The sequence below is a fragment of the Chelonia mydas genome, chromosome 10, assembly GCF_015237465.2.
Source record: "Chelonia mydas isolate rCheMyd1 chromosome 10, rCheMyd1.pri.v2, whole genome shotgun sequence".
Classification (NCBI taxonomy): domain Eukaryota; kingdom Metazoa; phylum Chordata; order Testudines; family Cheloniidae; genus Chelonia; species Chelonia mydas.
The window spans coordinates 83104652-83131671 of record NC_051250.2 but is presented as its reverse complement, the minus strand read 5'-3'; the positions used below and the strand labels follow the sequence as shown (position 1 = coordinate 83131671).

At 64.0% G+C, this 27020-nt stretch overlaps 1 protein-coding gene across 4 annotated transcripts; it reads left to right on the top strand.

Moving 5' to 3' along the window:
• MAN2A2 (mannosidase alpha class 2A member 2) lies at positions 1-27020 on the top strand. 4 transcript variants are annotated; one of them, XM_043524283.1, is made up of 24 exons: positions 1-119; positions 2309-2469; positions 3978-4130; positions 5106-5363; positions 7038-7182; positions 9165-9336; positions 9642-9769; positions 9950-10123; positions 10647-10833; positions 10954-11131; positions 13264-13556; positions 15766-15948; positions 16125-16239; positions 17474-17541; positions 18592-18757; positions 19536-19772; positions 19850-19966; positions 20144-20258; positions 20399-20532; positions 20971-21112; positions 22188-22321; positions 23296-23490; positions 25055-25165; positions 25662-27020. In XM_043524283.1, the coding sequence occupies exons 3-24, from the start codon at positions 3999-4001 to the stop codon at positions 25815-25817; spliced, it is 3540 nt and encodes a 1179-aa protein (XP_043380218.1). In that variant the 5' UTR covers positions 1-119; positions 2309-2469; positions 3978-3998; the 3' UTR covers positions 25818-27020. The 4 variants fall into 4 exon arrangements, with proteins under 4 accessions (XP_043380218.1, XP_037767481.1, XP_043380219.1 ...); XM_037911553.2 differs by having other exon boundaries at positions 13354-13556; positions 25662-27017; XM_043524284.1 differs by lacking the exon at positions 2309-2469 and having other exon boundaries at positions 17-119.

Here is a 27020-nt window from a genome sequence, read left to right as displayed (position 1 = left end):
GCGGCGGCTGCCGGAGAGGCCGCGGCCGGCCCAGGAGCGGCGGCGCCCGGGGATCGGAGCCCGGCGCGGCGGAGGATGTGAGCGGACCGGGCCCGGGGCTGCCGCAGCCGGAGCCGGAGGTAAGGGGGAGCCGGCCCGGTCCGCGCCTCGCACCTGGCGCCGCGGGCTGCGCTGCCGGGCGGGGGCGGAGGGGCCCCGGGGTGCGGCCAGGGGCCCCGGGGCTCTGGGCGGCCCGGGCCCGGTGCGGCTGGACAGCTCCCGATCGGCCCCGCCAGCCGCAGCGCCAGCCCGGGCGGGACCCTGCAGCCGCAGCGCCGGGCGCCGGGTCCCTGGCCGTGGCCCCGCAGCGGGAGCTGGGCGCCCCGGTCAGCCCCAGGCCCTGGCCAGCCCGGAGACATGTCCCTCCCTCCCGTAGCCTGGGGACCCGGCCCCAGCCGCGCCCTGCGGCCGAGCTCCGCCGAGCGCAGGCTGGGAACCAGGGTGTCCTTGGAGCCCCGGCAGTGTCCCCGAGCGCCCCTTGTCGCGGCCCCAGACCCTGCGCTCCGCGGGCCCCTCTCTGGGTCTCAGCCCAGCCTCTCCAGAGGGGAGTTTCTCCAGGCCCCTGCAGTGCTGGGGACCCCTGCTGCGCCCCGGACCCAGGGAGGCCTCCAGAGACCTGTAGGCACCAGGGCACTAGCTTCTTCTCCATCCCATTCCTCAGCGCCCAGACATCTCTGCTCTTCTGACTGCAGGGGTTCACCCGGCTGGGGGCTCAGAGCCCAGGTGCCTGTCCTGGGCTCATCCCCTTCATTTAAGAACAGCACATCAGCCAGACTGGGTCAGCCCCAGGGTCCATCCAGCCCAGCGTCCTGTCTGCCGACACTGGCCGGTGCCAGGCCCCTGAGCGGGAATGAACAGAGCAGGGCCTTTCGAATCATAGGGCGTAGGCACTGCACATTACTTCGTGTGACCCTCCTTTGCCGTGCCTCACAATCCCCCTGCTCCCAACAAACCCCAGGAACTGTGTCGTCCATCAGTTCTGCCCCCGCTGCTCAGCCCCATGCAGGGCCGTAATAAACGTGGGAGCCCACGGGCCAAGCACAGAACCGTGCGGCCCCGCTGGCAGTCGGTGGCCAGGAAGGAAACTGACCATTTCACACATTCGACTCCTGTCGGGCCACTTTCTGCGCCAGGACAGCTTAGCTCAAAGGCCTTGCAAAGCCAAATAAGTGATGGCAGCTGGTTCCCCTGTGTCCACTTCCTGACACAACCTCAGCCCATTGCTACCAGTTCCTCTGCAGGAGCCGGGTTGGGACCCCCTCCCATCACCCTCTCCCCGGCTTTGCTAGGCTGCTGTTAGTTCCTGGCTTAGCCAGCCTGTCCCATCCCCTGGGCCCTCAGAGAGATCCCTGAGCAGCTGCTTCATGGCCTGAGCTATAATCTCCTTCCCTCCCATGCAGCCAGGCAGCCAGTGCTTCCACCAGCTTGCTCGCCTGTGTGTTGACCCCAGCCACCCATCTGAGCCCCTTCACGGGCTTCCAGAGCAGACTGAGCCCTCTCACCCTCTCCAGGGCCCTTGCCACGTCCCCATTCTCACCCTGCACTCTGCCTGTTCCACGCTCCCTCCTGCTCCCACTCCAGACTTCCTGCCTCTGCCCAGTGCCGAGCTGAGCCCTGGCCCTCCAGGTGCCCAGAGAGCTTGAGTCTGGCTGGAATATCACCCCCCACCCAGGGCTCGCTGCTCAGCCCTAGCAGCAGCCCCTCGAGGCAGGAGCAGCTTGTGCATCCCTGGGCAGAGCTGGTGACTAGTTGGCATCGGGAGTGCAGGGACGGTGCCAGGCTCCCCTGGCTGTGGTGTGTGGCTGGGAAGAGAGCACAATGGGGCTGGCTGCTGCCAGGGCACGAGTTGCTCAGCTCAGAGAGCTGGTGAGCCCCATCCCAGCGGAGCTGGGTTTCCTCTCTGGGGGGGCTGTGCAAATTCCTGAGTGTGTCAGCTGGGCCCCTGTGTGCAGTGGGAATGGGCGAGGGAAGCCCTTGGAGCCTCCCGGTGACAGCTGCTGTGTGTTGTGGATTGGGGGTTTCAGGCCCACCAGCCAGGCTGGGCAGGGCCTAGCTGCCCCACCTCAGGTGCCCTCAGCGTCTCCTGCTGTTGGCCCAATGCCTTGAGCGGGGGCTGGGAGCAATTTCTTCCATCTGGCTGGATTCTGCCTTATTCTGGCTGCTGCCCTGTGGCTGGGTGGGGGCCTCCTGGATGATTCCCGTGCCAGACTGGACGCCAGCTCTTGGCTCAGATGGCAGGGCAGGTGCATTGGTCACTCTCTTTTTCCAGCCCCAGGAGACCTGCCCGAGAGCTCATGCTGGCCCCAGAGGCTGATTGCACTGCCGGAAGAGAGCACTGGGACTGGCTAGTCTGCCCTCCTGTAGGGCCCAGGCCGGAGCCCCTCGCCAGTGATCCCTGCACCCAGCCCAGCTGGCCGGCTAAGCAAGAGGGTAGCTTTTGCAGAGGATGAACCCACTCCAGCTGAATTGCCCCAGGGGTTAATCCTCTCCCCGCCCCCCCCCCCCAAATCTGTGCCTTCATCCTAGTGGGAATTTGGTTAGAGGGAGCCTGGTAAGAGGAGGGGGGTGTGGTGGTGCAGTGTGGGCAAGGGGCACAGTGGTGAAATGTGAGGGAAGGGGACATGGTGGAGCTAGGGGGAGGGGGGTTTGGTGGTGCAGTGTGAGGGAGGGGGAAGGGCATGGCGGTGCAGTGAGGGGAAGGGGACATGGTGGTGGAGCTAGGGGGAGGGGTGTGGCAGTGCAGTGGGGGAGGGGATCCAGTGCCCTTCGTGGCTGGGGAGCAGGTGTCCTGGCCGGCCGTGCCGTGTGCCCGGCTGGGGGTTGTGCAGGGCAGGGTGTAATTCACGCTCAGCTCCCTGCCCAGCTCCTGGCACTGTCCCAGGCTTCACAGCTAAAAATACCGCCAGACGGCTCCAGCGCCGGGGGGATTAGGGTAACCAGGCCACAGCCATGCTCTGCCCGGCGTGGGGCAGGGGCTCCGGCACCCACCTGCTGCAGACGGGCTTCCTGTGTCTGCCCCGCAGCCTGCCAGGCTCCCGGCTGGGCCCCACCGGCCTCCCGCATCCCCCAGCTGAGTCTGTGAGCAGCGCTGGCGCCGCCCGTCGCTGTGGGCCGGGCAGGACAGGGAGCCCGGGGGGCACTGGGTGTGGGGCGGCCCGGCCTGCGCTGGGAGCCTGGGGGGCGCTGGGTGTGGGGCAGCCCGGCCTGCGCTGGGAGCCTGGGGGCCACTATGTGTGGGGCGGCCCGGCCTGCGCTGGGAGCCCGGGGGGCGCTGGGTGTGGGGCGGCCCAGCTAGGGCTGAGGCCTTCATCTTCCTCCCTGTGCGCTCAGACTCTGCCATGGGCCCCCTACCCCCCTGTGGGGCCTCAGGACCCTCCAGCCCTGCTGAGGGGCTGGCCCAGGTGGGGAGTGGGAGTCCATCCGGGGGGTTGGCTGGAGTGGGGGGTGAGGGGCTCATCAGACAGCTAGCTGCAGTGTGGAGGGAGAGGCCTGTCGTGGGGGCTGGTGCAAGGGGGGGTTGGGGGTCTGTCGAGGGGGGCTGGCCGCAGTGAGGTCGAGGGGCCTGTCAGGGGGCTGGTGCAAGGGAGGTTTGGGGTTCCATCTGCGGGGGCTGGCTGGAGTGGTGGGTGTGGGGCTCATCGGGGGGCTAGCTGCAGTGTGGGGCGAGAGACCTATTGTGTGGGCTCGTGCAAAGGGGGTTGGGGGTCTGTCTGGGGCGGGGGCTGGCCTCAGTGTGGGGTGAGAGGCCTGTCGGGGGGCTGGTGCAAGTGGGGGTTGGGGGTCTGTCTGGGGGGGCTGGTCGCAGTGGGGGGCGAGGGGCCGGTCGGAGGGCTGGTGCAAGTGGGAGTTGGGGGTCTGTCTGGGGGGGGCTGGCCACAGTGGGGGCGAGGGGCCTGGCACTGGGCCCTGACCTAGCTCTCTGGCTGACTTGGTGGCAGGTGGGTCCTCGCAGCCCCGGGATGAAGCTGAAGAAGCAGGTGACAGTGTGCGGAGCTGCCATCTTCTGTGTGGCCGTCTTCTCCCTCTACCTGATGCTGGACCGAGTGCAGCACGACCCTGCCCGGCACCAGAGCGGGGGCAACTTCCCGCGGGTAAGTGGCCTTGGCACCCAGGGGACGAGGAGTGGGGCTGGGGCTCTCTGCCATCACCTCCCATGGTGCCTGCGGGGGAGCCCCCCTTGCTCACCCGGCCGCGTGTTGGCAGCTTGGGGGGGCCGAGTGCTCAGGGGCCTCAGAATCTCAGCTCCCTGGGACCTGGACCCCCGGGGGAAGAAACATCCCAGGGTTGTGCACCAAGCATGGGTCAAGTCTATTCCAGGGTTGCTTGCCCACCACTGACATGCAGCCACCTCTGGGGTGGGACGTGGCAGCAGTTGGTCAGCGGCAGTCTGTGGCAGGGGAGTGCTGGTGGCTCCCTGTCTGGGTGGCCCTGCAGGGGGCTTTGGGAGGCTGACTGGCATTCGCCAGCTGCCTGCCCAGATTTACTGAACATGCTTTTTGTCTGGGATTGCACCTGTGCACCCAGCCCCCTTAGTGCCACCCTGGGTGCAGGGGCCAGCACTGACTGCCAGGGGAGAGTGCCCCCTGCTGAGTGCCCCAGCCTGCTGCCAACAGCCCAGCACCCCCCAGCGCTGCCCTGGGGCAATGGGGTCTACGAGAGGAGAGCGCTCCCTACTGTGCTCTGACTCTGCTCCTTGCGTGGCAGGCCCCCTCATGCTGACTGGGAGGGGGAGCCCCCCCCCGAGCCCCTGGCCCGCTCCCTGCAGAGTGCACTGCCAGGCCATCAGTCCAGCAGCTACTGCACTGGTGGCCCCCCGGGCAGCCCCGATGGGCCCTCGCTCTCACTGCTCTCTGCTGGAAAATGGGGGGGTCACTGAACCCCAAACATTCTGCGGGAAAAGAGCGACTTGGGCAAATGGCCAGGGACCCTGTTAGTTCTGGGTTGCAGCTGTGTGAATCTGCGTCCCCTGGAGCTGCTGCCGTGCCTCGTGGGCGACGGATGGGCAGTTTCCCCCGGCATTTCGGGGCGTGGGGGCGCTGCTCTCACCCCGTGCCTGTGACCTGCAGAGCCAGATCTCGGTGCTGCAGAACCGCATCGAGCAGCTGGAGCAGCTGCTGGAGGAGAACCACGAGATCATCAGCCACATCAAGGAGTCGGTGCTGGAGCTGACGGCCCACGCGGAGGGGCAGCCGGTGCTGCTGCCCTACCACACACCCAACGGGTCCTGGGTGCTGCCACCCGAGAGCCGGCCCAGCTTCTTCTCCATCTCCCCACAGGACTGCCAGTTCGCGCTGGGGAGCGGGGGCCAGAAGCCAGACCTGCAGGTGAGCGAGGGCCGGGGGCCTAGGCGGGAGGGGGAGCTGCTGTGGCGGGCCAAGGAGCTGGGGGCTTGGAGAGGGAGCCGCCTGCGGGGGTTGAGGGGTGGGGGGCTTGGAGGGGGAGCCCCCTGTGGGGGGCCAAGGGGCTGGGGAGTTGGAGGGGGAGGCCCCTGTGGGGGGCTGAAGGCCGGGGCGTCATTGGGGGAGCCACCTGCAGAGGGTTGAAGGGTGGGGGGCTTGGAGGGGGGTCCGCCTGCAGGGGGCCGAGGGGCTGGGTGGTCAGAGCGGGAGCTGCCTGTGGGGGGCATGGGCCTGAGATATCTGGGCTTGGAGGGGGAGCTGCCTGCGGGGGGGACGACAAGGGGGGAGTTTGGAGGGGGAGCTGCCTGCAGGGGGGCGAAGGGCTGGGGAGTTGCCTGTGAGGGGCTGAGGGGCAGGGGAGTCATAGCGGGAGCCACCTGTGGGGGCCCAAGGGGCTGGGGGACTGGAGGGGGAGCCCCCTGTGGGGGGCGAGGGGCTGGGGGACAGGGACCTGAGATATCTGGGGCCACACCCTGTGCTCTCACTGAGGGCTGGGGCAGGAGCAATGTCTGTCTCTTGGTGCAGCCCCTCACCGCTGACCATCTAGAGACGGCTCCAGTGCAGGGGCTGAGTTGGCGTCCTGGAGGTGCGAACTGGGGTTGTTGAGGATGGGGCTGGCATCCCAGTGGTGGAGGATGCAGCTGGCATCCCAGGGGCTCACTGCCAGGGACCGGGGCTGAGGCTGATGTCCCGGGGGCCCAGTGCCAGGGACTGGGGCTGAGGCTGGTGTCCCGGGAGCCCGGTGCCAGGGACCGGGGCTGAGGCTGGTGTCACGGAGTCCCCGGGCGATGCTCTGGAACTGCTTCCTACGAAGCCAGGCAGGACTCTGGGGAAGTCTCCTCTCTGGGAGCAGCCTGTCTTCAGGACACACAGTTCACCCGGCTTCCACCTTCCTGGGTCTGACCTCGGAGCATTCAGCCTCCTCTGCCCCTCCGTGCGCTTCCCACAGCAAGTACACCCAAGCGGGGTCCTGGGGAAGCTAGAGGGTCCTGCCCCCCAACTCCGCAGTCAGACGTGACTGCCAGCCAGCCTGGGAAACAGAAGGTTTATTAGACGACAGGAACATGGTCTAAACCAGAGCATGTAGGTGCAGAGAACAGGACCCCTCAGCCAGGTCCATTTTGGGGGGCAGTGAGCCAGACAACCTCGTCTGCACTTCACTCCATATCCCCAGCCAGTCCCAAACTCAAACTCTCTCCCGCCCCTCCTCCTCTGGGCTTTGTCCCTTTCCCGGGCCAGGAGGTCACCGGATTCCTTTGTTCTCCAACCCTTTAGCTCTCACCTTGCAGGGGGGAAGGGCCCAGGCCATCAGTTGCCAGGAAACAGGGTGTCGGCCCTTCTCTGTGTTCAGACCCCTGCACACACCTGCCCTCTAGGGCTCTGCAGTGATCATACACCCTTATCCCACCCCCTAGATACTTAAGAACTGCCTAGGGGAAACTGAGGCACCGCCACACCATTCAGAGGAAACATTAAGAACAGTCCCGCTTTGTCACAGCTGGTGTCCTGGGGGCCTGGTGCCAGGGACTGGGGTTGAGGCTGGCGGCCTGGAGGCCCCAGTCTTGCTGCTCCCACTGAGCATTGTCCCTGGTCTTGCAGATGCTGGCCGTGGCCTCGGTGCTGCCCTTTGATAACCAGGACGGCGGCGTGTGGAAGCAGGGCTTTGACATTACCTACGAGCCCCACGAGTGGGACACGGAGCCCCTGCAGGTGTTTGTGGTGCCACACTCCCATAACGATCCAGGTGAGTGAGGCCCATGGAGCAGGCTGGGGCCTTGGAGCCTGGCCCTGGGCTTAATGCCCTCAGCTGAGCTACGGGGAATCCCCTGGCGAAGGGTCCCAGGCATAGTCTCCAGGCCGCACAGACGGAGGGTCCCAGACACAGCCCTTTGGCCTCTCAGCAGTGTTCCCTCTAGTTTTTCCCACCCATGTGTGGAATGAATTTTGTTTTGTTCACCAATATGGAGGTGATGTGTGACACATCACCTCCATATTGGTGCACATAACTAAATTCATATGCTGAGGTTGGAGCCGAGGGGTTCGGAGTGTGGGAAGGGGCTCAGGGGTGAGGCAGGTGGTTGGGGTGCAGGGGTGTGAGGGCTCTGGCTGGGGGTGCAGGCTCTGGGGTGGGGCCAGGGATGATGGGTTTGGGGTGCAGGAGGGGGCTCAGGGCTGGGGCAGAGGGTTGCAGTGCGGGGGGATGAGGGCTCTGGCTGTGGGTAGGGATGAGGGATTTGGGGTGCAGGCTTCCCCAGAGCTGGAATGGGGAGAGAGGACTCCCCCCAGATCTCTCTCCCCACAGCAGCCCCTGGGCTGGGGCAGGGGGGTGCATTTCCCCTGGCCGCGGCAGGTCCGGGCCAGGCTAGGTTGGGCCTGGGAGGGGGGCTTTTTTACCCCACTGTGACGTTCCCCTGGTGTTATCCGGACCGGTGATCTGCTAGGTCACTCCAATCCTCAACTCTGGGAGCCAGCCTGACCCTGCTCTGCTGTGAGAACCCCACTCCCAGGCTGTTCACACACAGCCTCTGGCATGGAAGCTGCTCCCAGCTACATGAGTGAGCCCTTTTGGCCAGCCACTGCTTGTATTGTGCCACCGAATGACACTAGCCAATGTCTCCGGTCCCAGACACAAGCCTAGGAACCTCAGTCTTGCAGTGTCCAGTTCTGCCCGCTGGACGCTGCAAGCTTATATTTGTCAGTTTAACAAAGAAATTGATATGTACCAGGCTTGTTATCCCAAGGGGAGTCTCTGACACGCTTCAAACCAAACACACTGCTTCAGGTAGAATAAACAAACAGATTTATTAACTACAAAGATAGATTTTAAATGATTATAAGTCAAAGCACAACAAGTTAGATTTGGTCAAATGAAATAAAAGCAAAACGCATTCTAAGCTGATCTTAACACTTTCAGAGCTCTTACAAATGTAGATGCTTCTCACCACAGGCTGGCTGGTTGCCTTTCAGCCAGGCTCTCCCCTTTGATCAGTGCTTCAGTCACTTGGTGGTGATGTCTGTAGGTGGAGGTGGAAGAAAGCAGAAGAACATGGCAAATGTCTCTCCCTTTTATCATATTCTTTCTGCCCTCTTGGCTTCCCTCCCCGATCCCCTTCAGAATCAGGTGAGCATTCCCTTGGTCAGTTTGGGACTACGATGAGGTAAGGGGGTGACTCCCTCAAGAGTCCAACAGATCCTTTGTTGCTGCCTAGGCCAGTGTCCTTTGCTCCTGTGAGGCTGGGCTGGGTTTGTCCCATTCATGCCCTGATGGGGTGTGAACTGCCCCTCTACTCCTGGAGAGTTTTGCCTGGGCTTGTTTTAAGCCATAAGGACACATTTTCAGCCTCATAACTATATTCATGAGATTACAACCTATAACATCACTGTGACAACAATGCTGCGTGCATCATGAGCCTTCTGAAGACACCCGACCTGACAAACTTTGCATTGGATACCGCACAATCGTATTATAAGGATGAACATGGGGGTACAGGGTGTTCCCCCGAGGTACAGAGTGTCACAGGGCCCGGGAGAGGGGCATCTCTCCCCAAGCTGCAGCAGGTCCGGGCCAGGCTGGGTTGGGACTGGGGGAGAGGAATTTCTTCCCGCTGCGGTCTTGAGCGCCTGCACGGCACTTAATAGGCTGCTGTGTGGCCACGCAGCTTAGAGGGAACGTAGCCCCGCAGGCAGGGCTTCGCACTCAGTCCCTGCCCTGTGCTTGTTGCGCAGGCTGGATCAAGACCTTTGAGAAGTACTACGCAGACCAGACACAGCACATCCTGAATAGCATGGTGCTGAAACTGCAGGAGGACCCGCGCCGCCGCTTCATCTGGTCTGAGATCTCCTTCTTCTCCAAGTGGTGGGACAACATCAGCACCCAGAAACGGGCTGCGGTGCGCAGGTATGGGGGGCCACAGCCTGCACCCCGTGGACAGGCACCACTCCCGCTCTCCCCAGCCTGGGCACCCAGTGGAGACACAGTGCGTGCTCTGAGGGTGCTGGCCGTGGGGCGGGGGCGCTGGCCGTGGGGCGGGGCGCTGGTCATGGGGCGGGGCGCTGGCCGTGGGGTGGGGGCGCTGGCCGCGGGATGGGGCACTGGCTGTTGGGTGTGCCTGCAGGAGGTGCCGTGGGGCGGGGCGCTGGCCATGGGGCGGGGCACTGGCCGTGGGGCGGGGCGCTGGGCCGACTCTCTGGTGCCCCCTGCAGGCTGGTTGGCAATGGGCAGCTGGAGATGGTGACGGGCGGCTGGGTGATGCCCGACGAGGCCAATTCCCACTACTTCGCCATGATTGACCAGCTGATCGAGGGGCACCAGTGGCTGGAGAAGAACATCGGTGAGTGACGGGCGGCCGGGCCAGTGCAGACCCGCCCTGCCCTGTCTCCTCATGGCTGTGACCGTGGCCAAGGGGTTGTGGGGGCTCTGGGGCTGGGTGTGCTACCCACGCCTGGGGCCGCGCCCTTAGGGAGGGGTCACCAGCTCCGCCCCATCCAGCCTCGCTTGGTGCTCCCTTCAGGTGTGACCCCGCGGTCTGGCTGGGCTGTCGACCCCTTTGGGCACAGCGCCACCATGCCCTATCTGCTGAGACGCGCCAACCTGACCAGCATGCTGATCCAGAGGGTGCACTACGCCATCAAGAAGCACTTCGCTGCTACTCACAACCTGGAGTTCATGTGGAGACAGACCTGGGGTGAGAGGGCCTGGACCAGAGGTGGGGTGAGAGGCTGCCTGGGGCTAGGGGTGGGTGTGGGGGGAGGGGCTGCCTGGGGCTGGGGGTGGGTGTGGGGTGACGCTGCTCCCCTCTTTCCTGGTGGTGCAGTGATCCCTGCTCACATGCGGCCTTCTGACTGAGGAGCAGGCCCCTCCCGCCCGTCCCAGTCCCTGAGGGTCTCTGGGGGCCTCTGGCACTGAACCAAGCCTGCCCTGCCAGGCCCCCCACTGTTCCCACCCTGTGTGTGACTGGGTCCCAGCATCCTTCAGGTGCGACTGCCCCGTCCTGCCCTGGAGTATGGGCAAGCGGGGCTCCCCTTCCCTGGGCCATGGCCCCTCTGCCGCCATTCCTGGCTCTGGTGGCACTTGAAGCAGGGCTGGGCTGGGCTGGGCTGGGGGCCCTTCCAGAGTGCCATGGGTGGGACCTGGGGGGCACAGCAGCCAAGCAGGGGCAGACGGCACCCAGGGTGGGCACAGCGACTCAGCTGGCTGCTTCTCTGCAGACCCCGACTCCAGCACTGATATCTTCTGCCACATGATGCCCTTCTACAGCTACGACGTGCCCCACACCTGCGGCCCTGACCCCAAGATCTGCTGCCAGTTTGACTTCAAGCGCCTGCCTGGGGGCAGGATCAACTGTCCATGGAAGGTGCCCCCCCGAGCCATCACTGAGGCCAACGTGGCCGAACGGTGAGTGAGCTGCGCCCGCCACTCGGCCCCAGAGTCTGAGCCTTCCTGGCTGGCTCCGGGGCATGCTGCCTGCGCCCGCTGGCCCTGCTCCCTGAGGCCTCTCGCCTTGCTCTGCCGCAGGGCACACCTCTTGCTGGACCAGTACCGCAAGAAGTCCAAGCTGTTCCGCAGCAAGGTGCTGCTGGTGCCTCTGGGAGACGACTTCCGCTACGACAAGCCCCAGGAGTGGGACGCCCAGTTCCTCAACTACCAGCGCCTCTTCGACTTCCTCAACGCCCACCCCAGCCTGCACGTGCAGGTACCGCGCCGGGCTCCCAAAGGGGCTGCAGCTGGCAGGGGCTGGGGGGGTCCAGAGGAGCCCCGCCCACGCTCTGGGGGAGGCCGGAGGTGTGGGGGGAGCCCCGCCCCCTGGGGGATGTCAGGGATGCAGGGGGAGCCCCGGGGTTTATACAGGGTAAACTCATAAATTGTTCTCCCTCTATAACACTGATAGAGAGATATGCACAGCTGTTTGCCCCCCCCCAAGTATTAATACATACTCATAATAAGTAACAAGTGATTTTATTAAATACAGAAGGTAGGATTTAAGTGGTTCCAAGTAGTAACAGACAGAGCAAAGTGAGGGGGGAGCCCTTCCCCTTGGGAGATGCCAGGGGTGTGAGGGGGGAGCCCCGCACCCTGGGGGATGCCGGGGGTGTGAGGGGGGGAGCCCCGCCCCCTGGAGGATGCCAGGGGTGTGAGGGGGGGAGCGCTGCCCCCTGGAGGATACCAGGGGGTACAGTAAATTATCTTGGTCTTGATGGAATATATGGGCCTGAAGAGTCACAAGTGCTAGCACGACCCTGTCACTGTCCAGCGTTAAACAGGGTTAAACGAGGCCTGGGGTTTGGCCTAGGGAGCCCTCTGCCCACTCAGTGCCAGGCATGCGCCCCACTGAACGGCCTGGCCCCTTCTACCAAAGGTGCAGGAAGAAGGAAAACCCCGTCAAAGCATTTGCGATGGGAAGAGTTCCCTGGAGCAGCATCCCTCGTGCCCGGTGCTGGCGCTGTGTGGCTTCAGAAGGCAGGCCCCTTGTCGGACAGCCGCCAGGCGCCCCCCAGGCAGGCCGGGTCCCCTCCGGGAGGAGGCGTTGGCTGAGCTGGGCTGCAGTGGTGCCTGTGCTGTCGTTTTCCGGGCCCGTTTCCTAGAAGGCCAAACCAGCCAAACAGCCAGGGAGAGGAAAGTCCAGCCCAGCCCGGAAACGGAGCCTCTGGCTCCGGCGCCAGCTCGCCCATGCAGCCTCCCTGCTGGAGAAAGAGCCCAGCGCGCAGCCATGCTGAGACCTGGCAAACCTGTCCCAGTGCTGAGCTGGCAGGCCAAGCCTCTGGCTGCTCCCAGGCTCACGGCAGGGCTGCAAGACACACAGCTTGGGCCGGCAAAGCCAGACCCATTAGAGGGGCAGGAAAAGGGAGTGACAGGGAAGAGAAGGAATATGGTGGGGAAGGAGAAGGGCACACGGGAGGGGTGACAAAGTGCCATGCCAGGCAGTGGTTGGCATGGAGCTGGAGCCGGTGGGCGTGGCCTTGTCTTGGCCTGGCCCGGTCAGGACATGTCCCAGGCTCAGGGTGATGGAAGCACAGCACGTCTTGGGGGCCAGGATGGAAAAGCTCGCCCCTGCCCCTCCTTTCAGTCAGCAGTTGTTCCCCCCGGTAGCCCACCCTCCCCGGAGCCTCTTCTCAGGGACCAAGGGGTCGGGGTGCAAGGCCCGGCCTCCCCTCTTGTCCACTGGCTGGGCCCCATTTCCACACCCTGGCTCTGGTTCCCTGCGTCTCCCGCTGACTAGGCCTGGACTTCTGTTGGGAGGCCGGTTGGCTTGCACTAGTGCAGGCTGGCTACCAGCTGGCTCCCTCTGCCCCAGCACAGCGTGATTGCAGGTTACGGGGACCCCGGAGCAGCCTCTAGCCACTTCCCACAGTGAGGCTCACAAGTGAGTACGTTTGTAGGCACGGTTTGGGGTCGGTCCTGCTTTGAGCAGGGGTTGGACTCAATGACCTCCTGAGGTCCCTTCCAACCCTGATATTCTATGATTCTATGATTTATTACAACAAGCCCCACCCACCCCTGTGGATTCCAGGAGGTGTATGCTGAGCCCCGCCATCCCCCATGGGATGGGGGGTTGGGGAGCCCCACCCACCTCCTGAGGCGGGATATGGGGGACACCCCCCCACAGTGTAGCTGTCAGAACTCTGGCCTTGTCAATGTACCTGCTTTCCAGGTGCTCTGTTGGTTTGTTAATGTCCTGGGCCCTCGGCTGCCTGCAGTCTGGGTCAGCCCAAAGGTCCATCCAGCCCCGTGTCCTGTCTGCTGACAGTGGCCAATGCCAAGTGCTTCAGGGGAATGAACAGAACAGGGCAGTTATCGTGTGATCCATCCCTTGTCGCCCTTTCCTAGCTCCTGGCAGTCCCAGAGTGGGGGGTTCTCCTTGGCACCGGGGGCCCCCACCTGGCTCATGGGCAGCATGGGGCCACGCTCTCCCTGCAGGCGCAGTTCGGGACCCTCTCCGATTACTTTGATGCTCTCTCCAAGAGGACCGGGATCGTCCCTGGGATGAAGCCACCCGGCTTCCCCGTGCTGAGCGGAGACTTCTTCTCCTATGCAGACCGGGAGGACCACTACTGGACGGGCTACTACACCTCCCGGCCCTTCTACAAGAGCCTGGACCGCGTGCTGGAGGCCCATCTCCGGTGAGGGCATGGGGCTGGGGCAGATGTCTGGGAATGGGCGGGAGTGGGGGGCAGGGCAGGAGGCTGGGCTGGAAGGAGCAGAGTGCAGTCAGTGACAGGTTTAGGGGTGGGACAGATGGGAGCAGGGGCTTGGTGGGCTGGAACTCGGGGCACACAGCTGGGGGGATTTCAGGGGAGGGGAGTGTGACGGGTTGGATCACAGGACCCCCCTGGGAGCTGCCACCTGATGTGCGAAGACTACTTCTGCTGCTGCTTTCCTGCCCTGCCAGCTTAGGACTCCAGCACCCTGCCTGGTTTGAGCCAGACCCGCTAGCCTGCTGCAAACCCAGACCCAGGTCTGAACCACGTCCCCTAACAGCTGTAGGCTTAACTGAAAGCAGCTTACAGAAGTGTTCCTGCCCTTGACACTCAGATGCCCAACTCCCAATGGGTTCCAAACCCCAAATAAATCTGTTTAAACTTTATACAGGGTAAACTCATAAATTGTTCGCCCTCTATAACACTGATAGAGAGATATGCACAGCTGTTACCCCCCCCTCCCCCAAGTATTAATACATACTCTGGGTTAATTAATAAGTAAAAAGTGATTTTATTAAATACAGAAGGTAGGATTTAAATGGTTCCAAGTAGTAGCAGACAGAACAAAGTGAATTACCAAGCAAAATTAAATAAAACCCGCCAGTCTATGTCTAATAAAACTGAATACAGACAAAACCTCACCAGTTCCAGTAAGCTTCCTTTTACAGACTGATCTCCTTCTAGTCCGGGTCCAGCAATCACTCACACCCCCTGTAGTTACTGTCTTTTGTTCCAGTTTCTTTCAGGTAGCCTTGGGGGTGGAGAGGCTATCTCCTTAGCCAGCTGAAGACAAAATGGAGGGGTCTCCCACGGGCTAAAATAGACTTTCTCTTGTGGGAGGAGACCCCCTCCTCTCGCCTATGCACAGTCCAGCTCCAAGATGGAGTTCTGGAGTCACCTGGGCCAGTCACATGTCCATGCATGACTCACAGTTTTACAGACAGCAGCCATTGCCCACCTGCCATCTTGAATGTCTCCAGGAAGACTTCTTATGTGGACTGGAGCCTTCCAAGATGCGCTGTTCCTTACGTATCCGAGGGGCAGCCGTGTTAGTCTGGATCTGTAAAAGCGGCGAAGAGTCCTGTGGCACCTTGTAGACTAACAGACGTATTGGAGCATGAGCTTTCGTGGGTGAACACCCACTTCGTTGGGTGCGTGACGTGTTCACCCTCGTCAGTCTGTAAGATGCTACAGGACTCTTTGCCGCTTTTATTGTTCCTTAAGTGCTTCTTAATTGGGCACTTAACTTAGTGAATTCCTTTCTCCAGGAACTGACCAAATGCTCTACTAAGGTTATTTACAAATCAAGCCAGTACACGGCCAATATTCATAACCTGGAATACAAAAATGATACCTGCATACAAATAGGATGAACAGATTCAGTAGATCATAACCTTTACATAGATATGTTACATGGCATATGTAGCATAGAACATATTCCAGTTATGTCATATATACATTCATAAGCATATTGCCATAAAGCCTTATGCGGGGCACTGTCACAGGGAGATTCAGGGCACAAGGGGGATTAAGGGGGACAGGATTCGGGGGCAGGGCAAGGGGGATTTGGGAGCAGGGCGAGGGCATTCAGAGGCAGGGTGAGGGGGATTCGGGGGCAGGGTGAGGAGAGATTCAGGAGTAGGCCAAGAGGGATTCAGGCTCAGGACAAGGGGGATTCGAGGGCAGGGTGAGGGAGATGCGGGGGAAGGATGAGGGGAATTCAGGGCCAGGACAAGGTGGGATTTGGGGGCAGGGCAATGGGGATTGGGGGCAGGGCGAGGAAGATTCAGGGGCAGGGCGAGAGGGTTCAGGCACAGGGTGAGTGGGTATTTGGGGGAGGACGAGGGACATTCGGGTGCAGGGCGAGGGGGATTTGGGGCGGGGTGAGGTGATATTCGGGTGCAGGGCGAGAGGGGATTCGGGGGCAGGGCGAGGGGATATTCGGGCGAGGGAGGATTTGGGGGCAGGGCGAGGGGGTTTCGGCGCAGGGCAAGGGGGATTTGGGGCTAGGGTGAGGGGCAATTTGGGGGCAGGGCGAGGGGCTATTCGGGCGCAGGGTGAGGGGGTTTGGGCGCAGGGCGAGGGGTGTGCATGGGGAGGAGCTGTGGCTGATGGGTCTGTGTCTGCCCAGGGGAGCAGAGGTCCTGTATAGCCTGGCACTGAGTCACGCCCGGCACGCTGGCCTGGACAGCAGATACCCGCTCTCGGATTACGCCCTGCTGACTGAGGCCCGGCGTGCCCTGGGGCTCTTCCAGCACCATGACGCCATCACGGGCACCGCCAAAGAGGCCGTCGTGGTGGATTACGGTGTCAGGTACAGCCCTGGGCCATGGGAATGTGCAGAGCTCCAAAGACCTCAGACATGGCTGGGGGAGCTGGGTGGGGGAACCTCTGCTCGGGTGGGGGTCCCTGGGGGGAGGGGATGGCGGGGGAGGGGTGACGCTGATTCTCTCTCTGCCTTTTCCTCGCGGCTCCGGCCCGGCTGCCCAGGCTGCTCCACTCCCTGGTGAACCTGAAACGCGTCATCGGCAACGCCGCGCACTACCTGGTGCTGGGCGACAAGGAGGCCTATCGCTACGACCCCGCAGGGCCCTTCCTTGGCACGGTGAGCCTGGTCCTGCGCCCTGGTCCCGGCCCTGACCTTGCCCTCCCTGCCCGGAGCCCAGCTTGGCCCCGCTGCCCTGACCCCGGCCCGGCCCTTACCCAGCCTGGCCCTGACCTTGGCCTCCCTGCCCTGACCCTAGCCTGACCCCACGGCCCTGACCCCAGCTTGGCCCCGCTGCCCTGACCCAGCCCGGCCCCGCTGCCGACTCCAGCCCCGGCCCTGACATTGGCCCAATGCCCTGACCCCGACCAGGCCCCGCTGCCCTGACCCCAGCCCCAGGCCTGACCTTGGCCTCCCTGCCCTAACCCCAGCCTGGCCCTGCTGCCCTGACCCCAGCCCCGGCCCTGACCCCAGCTTGGCCCCGCTGCCCTGACCCCAACCCCGGCCCTGACCCCAGCTTGGCCCCGCTGCCCTGACCCCAACCCCGGCCCTGACCTTGGCCTCCCTGCCCTGACCCCAGCTTGGCCCCGCTGCCCTGACCAGGCCCGGCCCCACTGCCCTGACCCCGACCCCAGTCCCAGCCCTGACCTTGGCCTCCCTGCCCTGACCCCAGCTTGGCCCAACTGCCCTGACCCGGCCCGGCCCCGCTGCCCTGACTTCAGCCCCGGCCTGGACCTGCTGCCCTGACCCCGTCTCGGCCCCTCTGTCCTGACCCCGGCCTGGCCCTGACATTGGCCTCCCTGCCCTGACCCCAGCTTGGCCCCGCTGCCCTGACCCCGACCCCAGCCCCAGCCCTGACCTTGGCCTCCCTGCCCTGACCCCAGCTTGGCCCAACTGCCCTGACCCGGCCTGGCCCCGCTGCCCTGACTTCAGCCCCGGCCTGGACCTGCTGCCCTGACCCCGTCTCGGCCCCTCTGTCCTGACCCCGGCCTGGCCCTGACATTGGCCTCCCTGCCCTGACCCCAGCTTGGCCACGCTGCCCTGACCCCAGCCCGGACCCGCTGCCCTGACTCCAGCCCCAGTCACATCCCTGACTCCAACCTCCCTGCCTTGATCCATACTCCCCCCCCAACCCCAGCCCTCAGCTCTACTGCCCTGCACCTGCCTGCATTTGGGGGGTGACCCGCTCCATCAGGGCGCTCCCCAGGAGCGGCTCTCTGCTGCCCTTTTGCATGGTGGGGACCTGCCCCACTCCCTGTCTCTGCCCCTCTGCCTGGAGGGGTCCTGGGGCTGGCAGGGGCTGGGGGTGCCCGCGTGGGAGCGTTACAGCGCTGACTCAGCTCCTCTCTGCCAGGACGACATGCGCCTCAACCAGGACTCGCTGCCTGAGAAAACCGTCATCAAGTTGGACACATCGCCCAGGTAGGAGCCGCCCAGCCCCTGCCCAGGGTGTGCACACTCCAACTCCGGGCTGGGGCAGGGCCTGGCTGCGGGGACGGGCCCCTGCCCAGGACAAGGACACCCCAACTCCGGGCTGGGGCAGGAGCTGGCTGCAGGGAGGGGCCCCTGCCTGTGTTCGCTCTGTCCTGGAGGACCTGGGGGCCAGGCCTGCCCCTGTGGCTAAGCGCTCTATTCACTCTAGCCTGCCAATGTTGGGGTCCTTTGGGGGCTGGAGGCTGTCAGGGAGCTGTCGAGTGCTAGGGGTTGGAGGGGTCATCGGGGCTGGGGAGCTGTCAGGAGCCAAAGGTTGTGGGGGGCCATCAGGTCGGAGGCTGTGGGGGGCCATCGTGGTCTGGGGACCAACAGGGATCAGGGGCTGGGGGCCATCAGGGTTAGGGAGCTTGGGGTGGTTGGGGCAGTTGGGGATCAGGGCTGTTGGGGTCTGGGGGCCATCGGGAATAGGGGGCTTGGGGATATTGGGAGCCGTCGGATGTTGGGGGCTGGGGGCTGTTGAGGGCTGGGGGCCATCGGGGATAGGGGGCTTGGAGCCATCGGGGGTTGGGGACCATCAGGGATTGGGAGCTGGGAGCTTTCGGGAGCTGGGGGCCATCAAGGGCTGGGGGCTCTCAAGGATCAGGTCTGGGGGCTGGGGGCCATCAGGGGCTGGGGGCCATCATGGATCAGGGGCTGGGGGCTGTTGGGGGCTGGGGGCCGTCAGGAATTGGGGGCTGGGCGCTGTCAGGAGCTAGGGGTTGGGGGCTCTCGAGAATCAGGGCTGGGGTCTGTTGGGGGCTGGGGGCTGTCGGGGATCAGGGGCTGCGGCTGTCGGGGATCAGGGGCTGGGGGCCGTTGAGGGCTGTTGGGGATCGGGGGCTGCGGCTGTTGGGGATCAGAGGCTCGGGGCCGTTGGGGGCTGGGGGCTGTCGGGGATCGAGGGCTGGCGTCTGTTGGCGGCTGGGGGCCGTTGAGGATCAGGGCCATCATGGGCTGGGGCCGGGCCCTGCCCCGTGGCTGAGTGCTGTCCCCATGCAGGTTCGTGGTGCTGTTTAACCCGCTGGAGCAGGAGCGGCTCAGTGTCATCTCACTGCTGGTGAGCTCCCCGCGCGTCCGTGTGCTCTCCGAGGAGGGGCAGCCCCTGGCCGTCCAGCTCAGCGCCCAGTGGAGCTCAGCCACGGACATGGTGCCCGATGTCTACCAGGTAAGGGACGGGGCTGCAGCCTCACCCCGCCCCACTGGGGACGCCCTGAGCCGGGCAAAACCTACTAGACACACTGTGCCCACCCGCACCGTGAACACCTCACTCTGTATACCCCCGGCCCCCTCACCCCGCCCCTGCACCGTGAGTCCACCTGGGGAACCCTTCCATGGCCCCAGTGGGCCAAGCACCCCAACTCTGCAGTCAGCAGTGACTCTCAGTCAGCACAGAAAACCGACGGGTTTATTAGTCGTTGGGAACACAGCATAGGACAGATCCTGTTAGCACAGAACTTACGAACATTCAGCGAAGTCCATCATGGGGTGGGGGGGAATCCCCAGCCCAGAACCCTGGGCCCAGCCGCAGACTGACCAGTTTCCCGCAGCCCGGCATATGTCATGCCTAGTGTGCCCCTCCTCTGGCCTTTGTCTCTTTCCCCAGCAAACAGGTCGCCTGGTCTCCGCCTCTCGCTTTGTTCTCCAACACCTTTGGCTGATTCTTGCAGAGGATGAGCCGGGGCCACAGTGTCAGCCATTTTCTGTGCCCAGGCAGTCACACCTGCCCTCTAGGGGTCTCTGCAACGAGCACACACCCTTGTCCCATCACCTAGACATTTGAGTAACACATGGGGGAAACTGAGCCACACTCTCAGTATTCAGACAAAACATTAAGAACATTCCCACTTTGTCACACCCACTCCCCCAGGTGAGTGCTGTTTCCATTTCCCAGGGCTGAGCTCTGGGGGCAGGGGTCCTACTCACGTCTCCCCTCTGATTGGCAGGTGTCCATCATGACCCGCCTGCCAGCACTGGGCCTCAGCGTCCTGCAGCTGTACAAGTCGTTCGACAGCCACACCACGCTCACGTCGTCTGTGCGTCTCCACCTGCACGGGCGTGACTTGCCAGTGCGCCCGCGTGAGGTCTTCCCCGTGCACGTGGTCCCCGCCACCTCCGACGACTTCTGCCTGGACAACCAGCACATGCAGGCCTGCTTCTCGGGCCTCACCGGCCTGCTGCAGGTGAGCAGGGGGGCGGGTGGGAGGCAGCATGCCTGGCACCCACGCGCTCACCGCCTGCGTGGCCTGCCTCCTTGCAGAGCGTCCGGTGGGCCGGGGAGGAGCACAAGCTGAGCAGTGAGTTCCTCATCTATGGCACCAGGAGCGCCAAGGACAAGAGTGGGGCGTACCTCTTCCTGCCGGACGGCGACGCCAAGGTACAGGGCGCATGGAGGGGCCCAGGGCCTAGGAGCAGCTGGGCGCTGAGGCCGGTGGAGGGGAGCTTGGGAGGGCGGGTGGGACCGAGGGGATGAGGCAGAGGGTTCCAGGCTGTTACACCTCCCCTCCCTCGTGCCTGCTGCACCTGTGTCAGGCTGCCCTTGTTCCCTTCGCAGCCCTATGCCCCCAAGGAGCCGCCCGTGGTGCGGGTGACCGAGGGACCTTTCTTCTCGGAGGTGGCCAGCTACTACCAGCATGTGCAGCAGGTGGTGCGGCTCTACAACGTGCCAGGTGAGGGCGGCGCAGGGCGGGCTGTGCTGCGCTCCCGGAGCTGGGGGCTGGGCAGAGCGCTGTGTCTCTGGCCGTCAGCGGGGTCCCCGGCATTCCGCTTGGCGGGGTGGGTGAGGTGAACTCAGCCCTCTGCTTTGCAGGGGTGGAGGGCCTGTCCCTGGATGTGTCCTGCCTGGTGGACATCCGCGACCACGTCAACAAGGAGATGGCCCTGCGCCTTAGCACCAGCATCGCCAGCGAGGACACCTTCTTCACCGATCTCAACGGCTTCCAGGTGCCTGGCAGCCCTGGGCAGTGCCTTCCCTGCCTCCTGGGCATCTCCCCTGCCAGGGCAGAGCCAGTACCCCACCTCCTGGGCCTCTCCCAGCCCTGCTCCCCAGGGCAGAGCCAGTACCCCACCTCCTGGGCGTCTTCCAGCCCTGCCCCCCAGGGCAGCACCCTCCCTCACCTCCTGGTCCTGCTCCCTGGGACAGAGCCAGTATCCCACCTCCTGGGCCTCTCCCAGCCCTGCCCCCCAGGGCAGCGCCCTCCCTCACCTCCTGGGCCTCTCCCCTGCCCAGTCCCTGGGTTAGCGCCCTCCCCCACCTCCTGGGCCTCTCCCCGCCCGAGGGCCAGCCTTGCCGGGAGCCCCCAGGTGGCACGCAGGGCATTGGTGGAGCTCGGAGCAGGGCTGAGCCAGGTGCCGCACATCCTGATCTCTCCTTTCCTCTAGATCCAGCCTCGCAGGTTCCTGAAGAAGCTGCCTCTCCAGGCCAACTTCTACCCCATGCCAGCCATGGCCTACATCCAGGACAAGCAGAGCCGCCTGACCCTGCACACGGCCCAGGCCCTGGGGGTGTCCAGCCTGCGCAGTGGTGAGTGGGGCTGCTGGGCCTCCTGTGGAGGGGTTGTGCCCCAGAACCATCTGCGCCTGGCTGCCGTGTTTCCTTGAGCCCCGCGCTCACCACCGCTCCCAGTCTAAGCAAGGCCAGGCTGGTCGCAACTGGGAAACTGGACAGGGAAAGCCGGCTGCTGAGGGAGTGGGGTAGGGGCGCTCTCCCCTGGCAGTCAGCGCTGGCCCCAGGGCGGCACTAGGAGGTGCTGTGCTGCATGGAGCAGGGTGGGGCCAGCAGGGGGTGCTGGGCTACAGGGAGTGGGGCGGGGGGCTCAGCAGGGGGCGCTCTCCCCTGGCAGTCAGCGCTGGCCCCAGGGTGCTGCAGGGAGCGGGGCGGGGGCTCAGCAGGGGACACTCTCCCTGGCAGTCAGCACTGGCCCCAGGGCGGCACTAGGGGGCGCTGTGCTGCAGGGAGCGGGGCGGGGGGCTCAGCAGGGGGCGCTCTCCCCAGCCGTCAGTGCTGGCCCCACGGTGGCGCTAGGGGGCGCTGTGCTGCAGGGAGCGGGGCGGGGGGCTCAGCAGGGGGCGCTCTCCCCAGCCGTCAGTGGTGGCCCCAGGGCGGCGCTAGGGGGCGCTGTGCTGCAGGGAGTGGGGCGGGGGGCTCAGCAGGGGGCGCTCTCCCTGGCAGTCAGCACTGGCCCCAGGGCGGCGCTAGGGGGCGCTGTGCTGCAGGGAGTGGGGCGGGGGGCTCAGCAGGGAGCGCTCTCCCCAGCCGTCAGTGCTGGCCCATTGCCCCAAGGCGGTACTAGGAGCCTGTGCTGCAGAGCTCTGCCTTTCTGATAGCTCGAGGCCCTGACTCTCCCAGGCGAGGGAAGCCCCTGCGCTCTGCGGTGTCTCAGGGGAAGCCTGCCCCCAGCACTCTGGGAGAGAGATGTCCCTTCTTCCATTTGCTGCCCCAGCTGCTGCTGGACCTGGAGCGGCCTCTCTCCGGGGTGTCTCCCCCTGCCCCAGCCCTGCAGCGGGGCGCAGTCGGGGTTCCTCTCCATGGGAGGAAGGGTTAAGGGCCCAGGTGTGTTCAGGCCCTGCTCGACCTTGCCCCTCACTGCGCCCCACAGGCCAGCTGGAGGTGATCCTGGACCGGCGCCTCATGCAGGACGACAACCGTGGCCTCGGCCAGGGGCTGAAGGACAACAAGCGAACCTGCAACCGCTTCCGCCTCCTGCTGGAGCGCCGCACCACGGCCAACAAGGTGAGGGGGAGCCCTGCCAGTGGAAGGCCAGGCCATTCTGCCCCCCCCGCCTGGGCTGCACCGGTGCTCCAGCCGCCTCGTGCCGTGGGGTCCTGGGGGTGAGCCCAGCTGCTGCGGCCGGGGGGCAGATGCTGAGCGGTGCGTCCTGTGGCTCCAGCTGCCTCCAGCAGGGGGCATGCTGTCGGAGTCACCATGGGGTGTTGGTTGGACACTGGGCTTCCCTTCCTTCCCTGTCCCAGACTGTAGCGGAGCGGTGCTGTGCAGCTGTGAACCAGTTGTGCCATCCCACCCCAGCAGTGGTCGCACTGCCGTGGAGGCGGCAGTGGGAGGGGGGAGGGGGCTGAGTCTCAGCCAGGTGCCTAGCATTCCCGAATGCTGCGCGGGACCGGCTAGGCGATGGCACTTTGCCACACAGCTCTTACAACTGTCGCTGTTCTCGTCCCATCTCCCCTGCTCCCACCCCTGTCACTCCCCAGAGCTCCGGCTTCTTTTCCAAACTGGCTTCCGTGTTCAGAGCCTGGCCCTTTTCCGGCCCCCGGACGGGCAGCGGAGAGGTACCTGCTGGCTGCCGCGCTGTCTGGTGACTGTAGCTGGGGCCGCGGTCCCTGTGTAGCCCAGCTGGTAGCCTGAGCAGTAGACAGCAGTAGATTAGGCCTGTGTGCTGCGCATGGGATGGAGCATTGGCCCGAGGGGTGGGCTAGCTGTGGTGGAGTGGGGGCCCTGAACAGCTCAGTCCTGGCCCCCCCAAAGCAGGGAGTGGGGGGTCCTGCCTCATCAGAGCCGATGTGACCGTCGCAGCCCCTGCTGCCTGGACCGGGGGTGTTGCTGCTGCCCGGGTCTCCTGCCACCCCCACTGCCTGCATCGGGGTGTTTGGGGGGAGCCCCATGTTCACCCTCTGGGTGGGTCTGACCAGCCCGACAGCAGGGCGGGGCTGCCCCAGACCCCTCAACACGGTTGGTTGCTCTTGTTGCAGGTGCAGGACAGTCGTCCAATCAGCTTCCCCTCTCTGCTGAGTCACATGACCTCCATGCACCTGAACGCAGAGGTGCTGGCGATGCCGGTTACTCAGGAGAAGCCAGCGCCCCCGGCCCTAAGGTCCTTCCAGCCCTTCTCAGGCACCGTCCCCTGTGACTTCCACATCCTCAACCTGCGGACGCTGCAGGCAGAGGTAAGAGCCCCGGCCCCATGGGGAGCGAGCCCAGCAGCCTGTCTGCTGGCACCACCACCATGCATGGGCGGGTCAGACTGTCTGTTCCCCTCATCACAGCAAGCTCAGGCCTGGGGTCAGGCCCTCTGCCCAGCTGTACCCATCCCTTGGGCTGATGAGTAATTAACACTTCATTTCATGGAAGGTGGAATTAGGGAGGTAAATGAATCATGAGGCTGAAAACCAGATGTTTGTGCTAAAGAAGGGAAGTCAGTAGGCTAAAAAGACAGAATGTCTGAGCCAGCTAAGATAAGAGGGAGAACACCCAGGGGACTAGTTACAAACAAATAACAATGGACACGCTAAACTAGGGAAGTAGGGATGAGGTAAAGAGTGCGTGGACGAGCCTGCTGCACCGGGCTCGGTTCCTTGGCATACTCAGCCCAAGCCACTGCAGTGAGACGTTGTCATGGAGTCCCCGGGCGATGCTCTGGAACTGCTCCCTACGAAGCCAGGCAGGACTCTGGGGAAGTCTCCTTTCTGTGAGCAGCCTGTCTGCAGGACACACAGCTCACCCGGCTCCACCTTCCTGGGTCTGACTTCGGAGCATTCAGCCTCCTCTGCCCCTCCGTGCGCTTCCCACAGTGAGTCCGCCCAGGTGGGGTCCTGGGGAAGCCAGAGGGTCCTGCCCCCCAACTCCGCAGTCAGACGTGGCTCTCAGCCAGCCAGTAAAACAGAGGTTTATTAGATGACACGAACATGGTCTAAAACAGAGCTTGTAGGTACAGAGAACAGGACCCCTCAGCCAGGTCCATTTTGGGGGGCAGTGAGCCAGACAACCCCATCTGCACAACCCTAACCCTAACCCCAGCCAGCCCCAAATTGAAACTCTCTCCAGCCCCTCCTCCTCTGGGCTTTGTCCCTTTCCAGGGCAAGGAGTCACCTGATCTCTTTGTCTTCAACCCTTAACTGTCACCTTGCGGGGGGGAAGGGCCCAGGCCATCAGTTGCCAGGAAACAGGGTGTTGGCCATTCTCTGTGTCCAGACCCCTGCACACACCTGCCCTCTAGGGCTCTGCAACGATCATACACCCTTACCCCACCCCCTAGATACCTAAGAACTGTAGAGGGGAAACTGAGGCACCCCCACACTATTCAGAGGAAACATTAAGAACAGTCCCGCTTCGTCACAGACGTGTGTGACACAAAGGGACCGGTGCTGTGGCACTTGGAGCTCTCGGACCGGGCATCCGTCCTCCGCATGTGAGTCTCATCATCTCAGCCGAGCTCTGCTGGGTGCCAGATAGCGGCTCTGAGTGATGAAGGCTGGAGCCAAGGGAGTTCTTGGGGGCCAAGTGGAGAGGTCTCAGAGGGAATCCCAGTGTTAGCCGTGCTGTGACTTGACCTGAATCTGGGCGCCAGGAGCAGGTACTGTCTCGTTACTCAGCAGTAGCTGGGCCCAGATCCGAATGGATTCCAGGACACTGAGCATCAGGTTAGATCCAAACACAAACATCCTGGTTTCAGCCCCATGATCCATTTACCTTCCTGCGGCTGTCACATGCATCTCTGCTTCCCTGTCCCAGGATGACTCACTGCCCTCGGCGGAGATGGCTCTGATCCTGCACCGCAAGGGCTTCGACTGTGGCCTGGAGGCCAAGCACCTGGGCTTCAACTGCACCACCAGCCAGGGCAAGGTGGGTCTGGGGCATGGCAAATAACACCCCCTGCCCCCCCACCCCCGACCTGAGTAAGATGGGTCTGGGACACAGCCAGTAACACCCCCTCCCCGCTCTCCCCCCACCAGGGCAAGGTGGGTCTGGGACACGGCTAGTGCCCCCCCGCCGCAGCCTGGGAGCCGACCCACTCTCGCGCTGGTGCTGCAGATCAGGCCTGGGCAGGGCCGGGGAGGAAAGGTTGTATGGGTGGGTGTGGGGGGAGTCTCCTGCTGTGCGCACTGGTGATGAGGGGGCGCCTTCCACAGGGAGCAGCATGCTTTGAGCCTAGGCTAGGCTGTGTTCCCGGGGCAAGGGCTCTCTGTCACATCCTGGCCCCAGCCTCGCAGCCCCTCCGTGAGGGGAGGCTGCCTTTCAGTGCTGGCTCCATGCCAGCTGCCTGGGGCCTGCCCCAGCACAAAGCTGGGCACAGCCTGAGATGCCAGCCCCTCATCCCACGCTCCCCTCCTCTCTGTAGTTCTCCCTTGGGAGCCTGTTCCACGGCTTGGAGCTGGGGTTCCTGCAGCCCACCTCGCTGACACTGATGTACCCGCTGGGCGCTGCCTCCCCCAACAGCACTGTGATCCACATGGACCCCATGGAGATCGCCACCTTCCGCATCCACTTTGGGTAGCACCCCTGGCAGCCAGGAGAGGAGCAGCCCAGCCGTGCAGCGTCCGGAACGGCGCAAGGCTGGGAGAGCTGGGAGACCACCCCTGCCTGGGTGGGGCGGGGCAGGGAGCACCCCTCGGGCTGGGGCTGGGGGCGGACACTGCACAGGATGCAGATGGACTCGCAGGAGCAGCTGCCTCCATTATTTATTAATCTGCGTTTTAAATAATGTTTCAAATGGCCAAGCCTGGGGGCTGGGGCACGTGTGGGTCCAGGCCGCTCCCAGTGCTCAGCCTGGCACTGCAGATGCTGCAGCTGGAGAGCTCTGCGTTCTTGGTGGCGATGCTGCCGGCTCGGCCAGGAGGCAGGTTGCAGCTTCTCTGATGTGGCAGGAGTCTCTGCTGATCCCCCAGGGAGGTACAAAGCCACCCTGTCCATGTCCCATCTCTCTTTCTGGTGGCAGGTCCCCATTCCCCCGCCCCATGTTGTGGGGTGGCTGGGCAGGTGCTGGAGCCTGCTGGGGTCTGGCTGGAAACCTGCCGCGGGGTGAGTGAGGGGGGTCCGGGCTGGGGAGGCTGAAGCTGCTGGCCGGGGGGCGGAGGGGGAGGGGGGACGGGACAGTGCGGCTCTAATGGACACTCTATGGAACTGGAGACTGTGAATTTCCCTGAGTTTGTCGTCAGCTTTTAGGCAAGAAAAGGCCTGTTTGCACCTCCCGCCTTGTGTCTGGTTTGTGGCTCTTGTTGCTGGTTCCAGTGTGTGGGGAGAGCCCTGACCCGGGCCGGGGGCTAAGATCCCGGGGCCAGAGGTGCTGGTTCTGGGCCTGCAGGAGGCAGGGGCTCCAAGGGCCTCTGCCCCCTTCCCTTCAGCTGATGGGACGCCCACCCCCCTTCCATTTCCTGCTCTGGGGGGTTCTCTTGCGGCTTCTATTGACTGAGCCCACAATGTCAGGGAAGGAGGCTTCTCCAGCCCTCCCTGAGAGCCTGCAGCCCCACCCAGCAGGGGGTGCTAAGGAGCGAGTGCCCCTCCACCCAGCTGAGTCCCCTGCTGCCCCCGCCCAGCCGGGGGCAGTAAGGACTGAGTGGCTCCCCTCACTGTTCCTGGCTGTTACGAGCAGTGAGGGAAGGTGGGAAAGTGGAGGGTGTAACAATGCTGGTCCTGGCGTGAGAGTGTCAATTCAGGACAAATTGCTTCAAGCAGGGCAATTACAGCCCAAGGCTGGGGT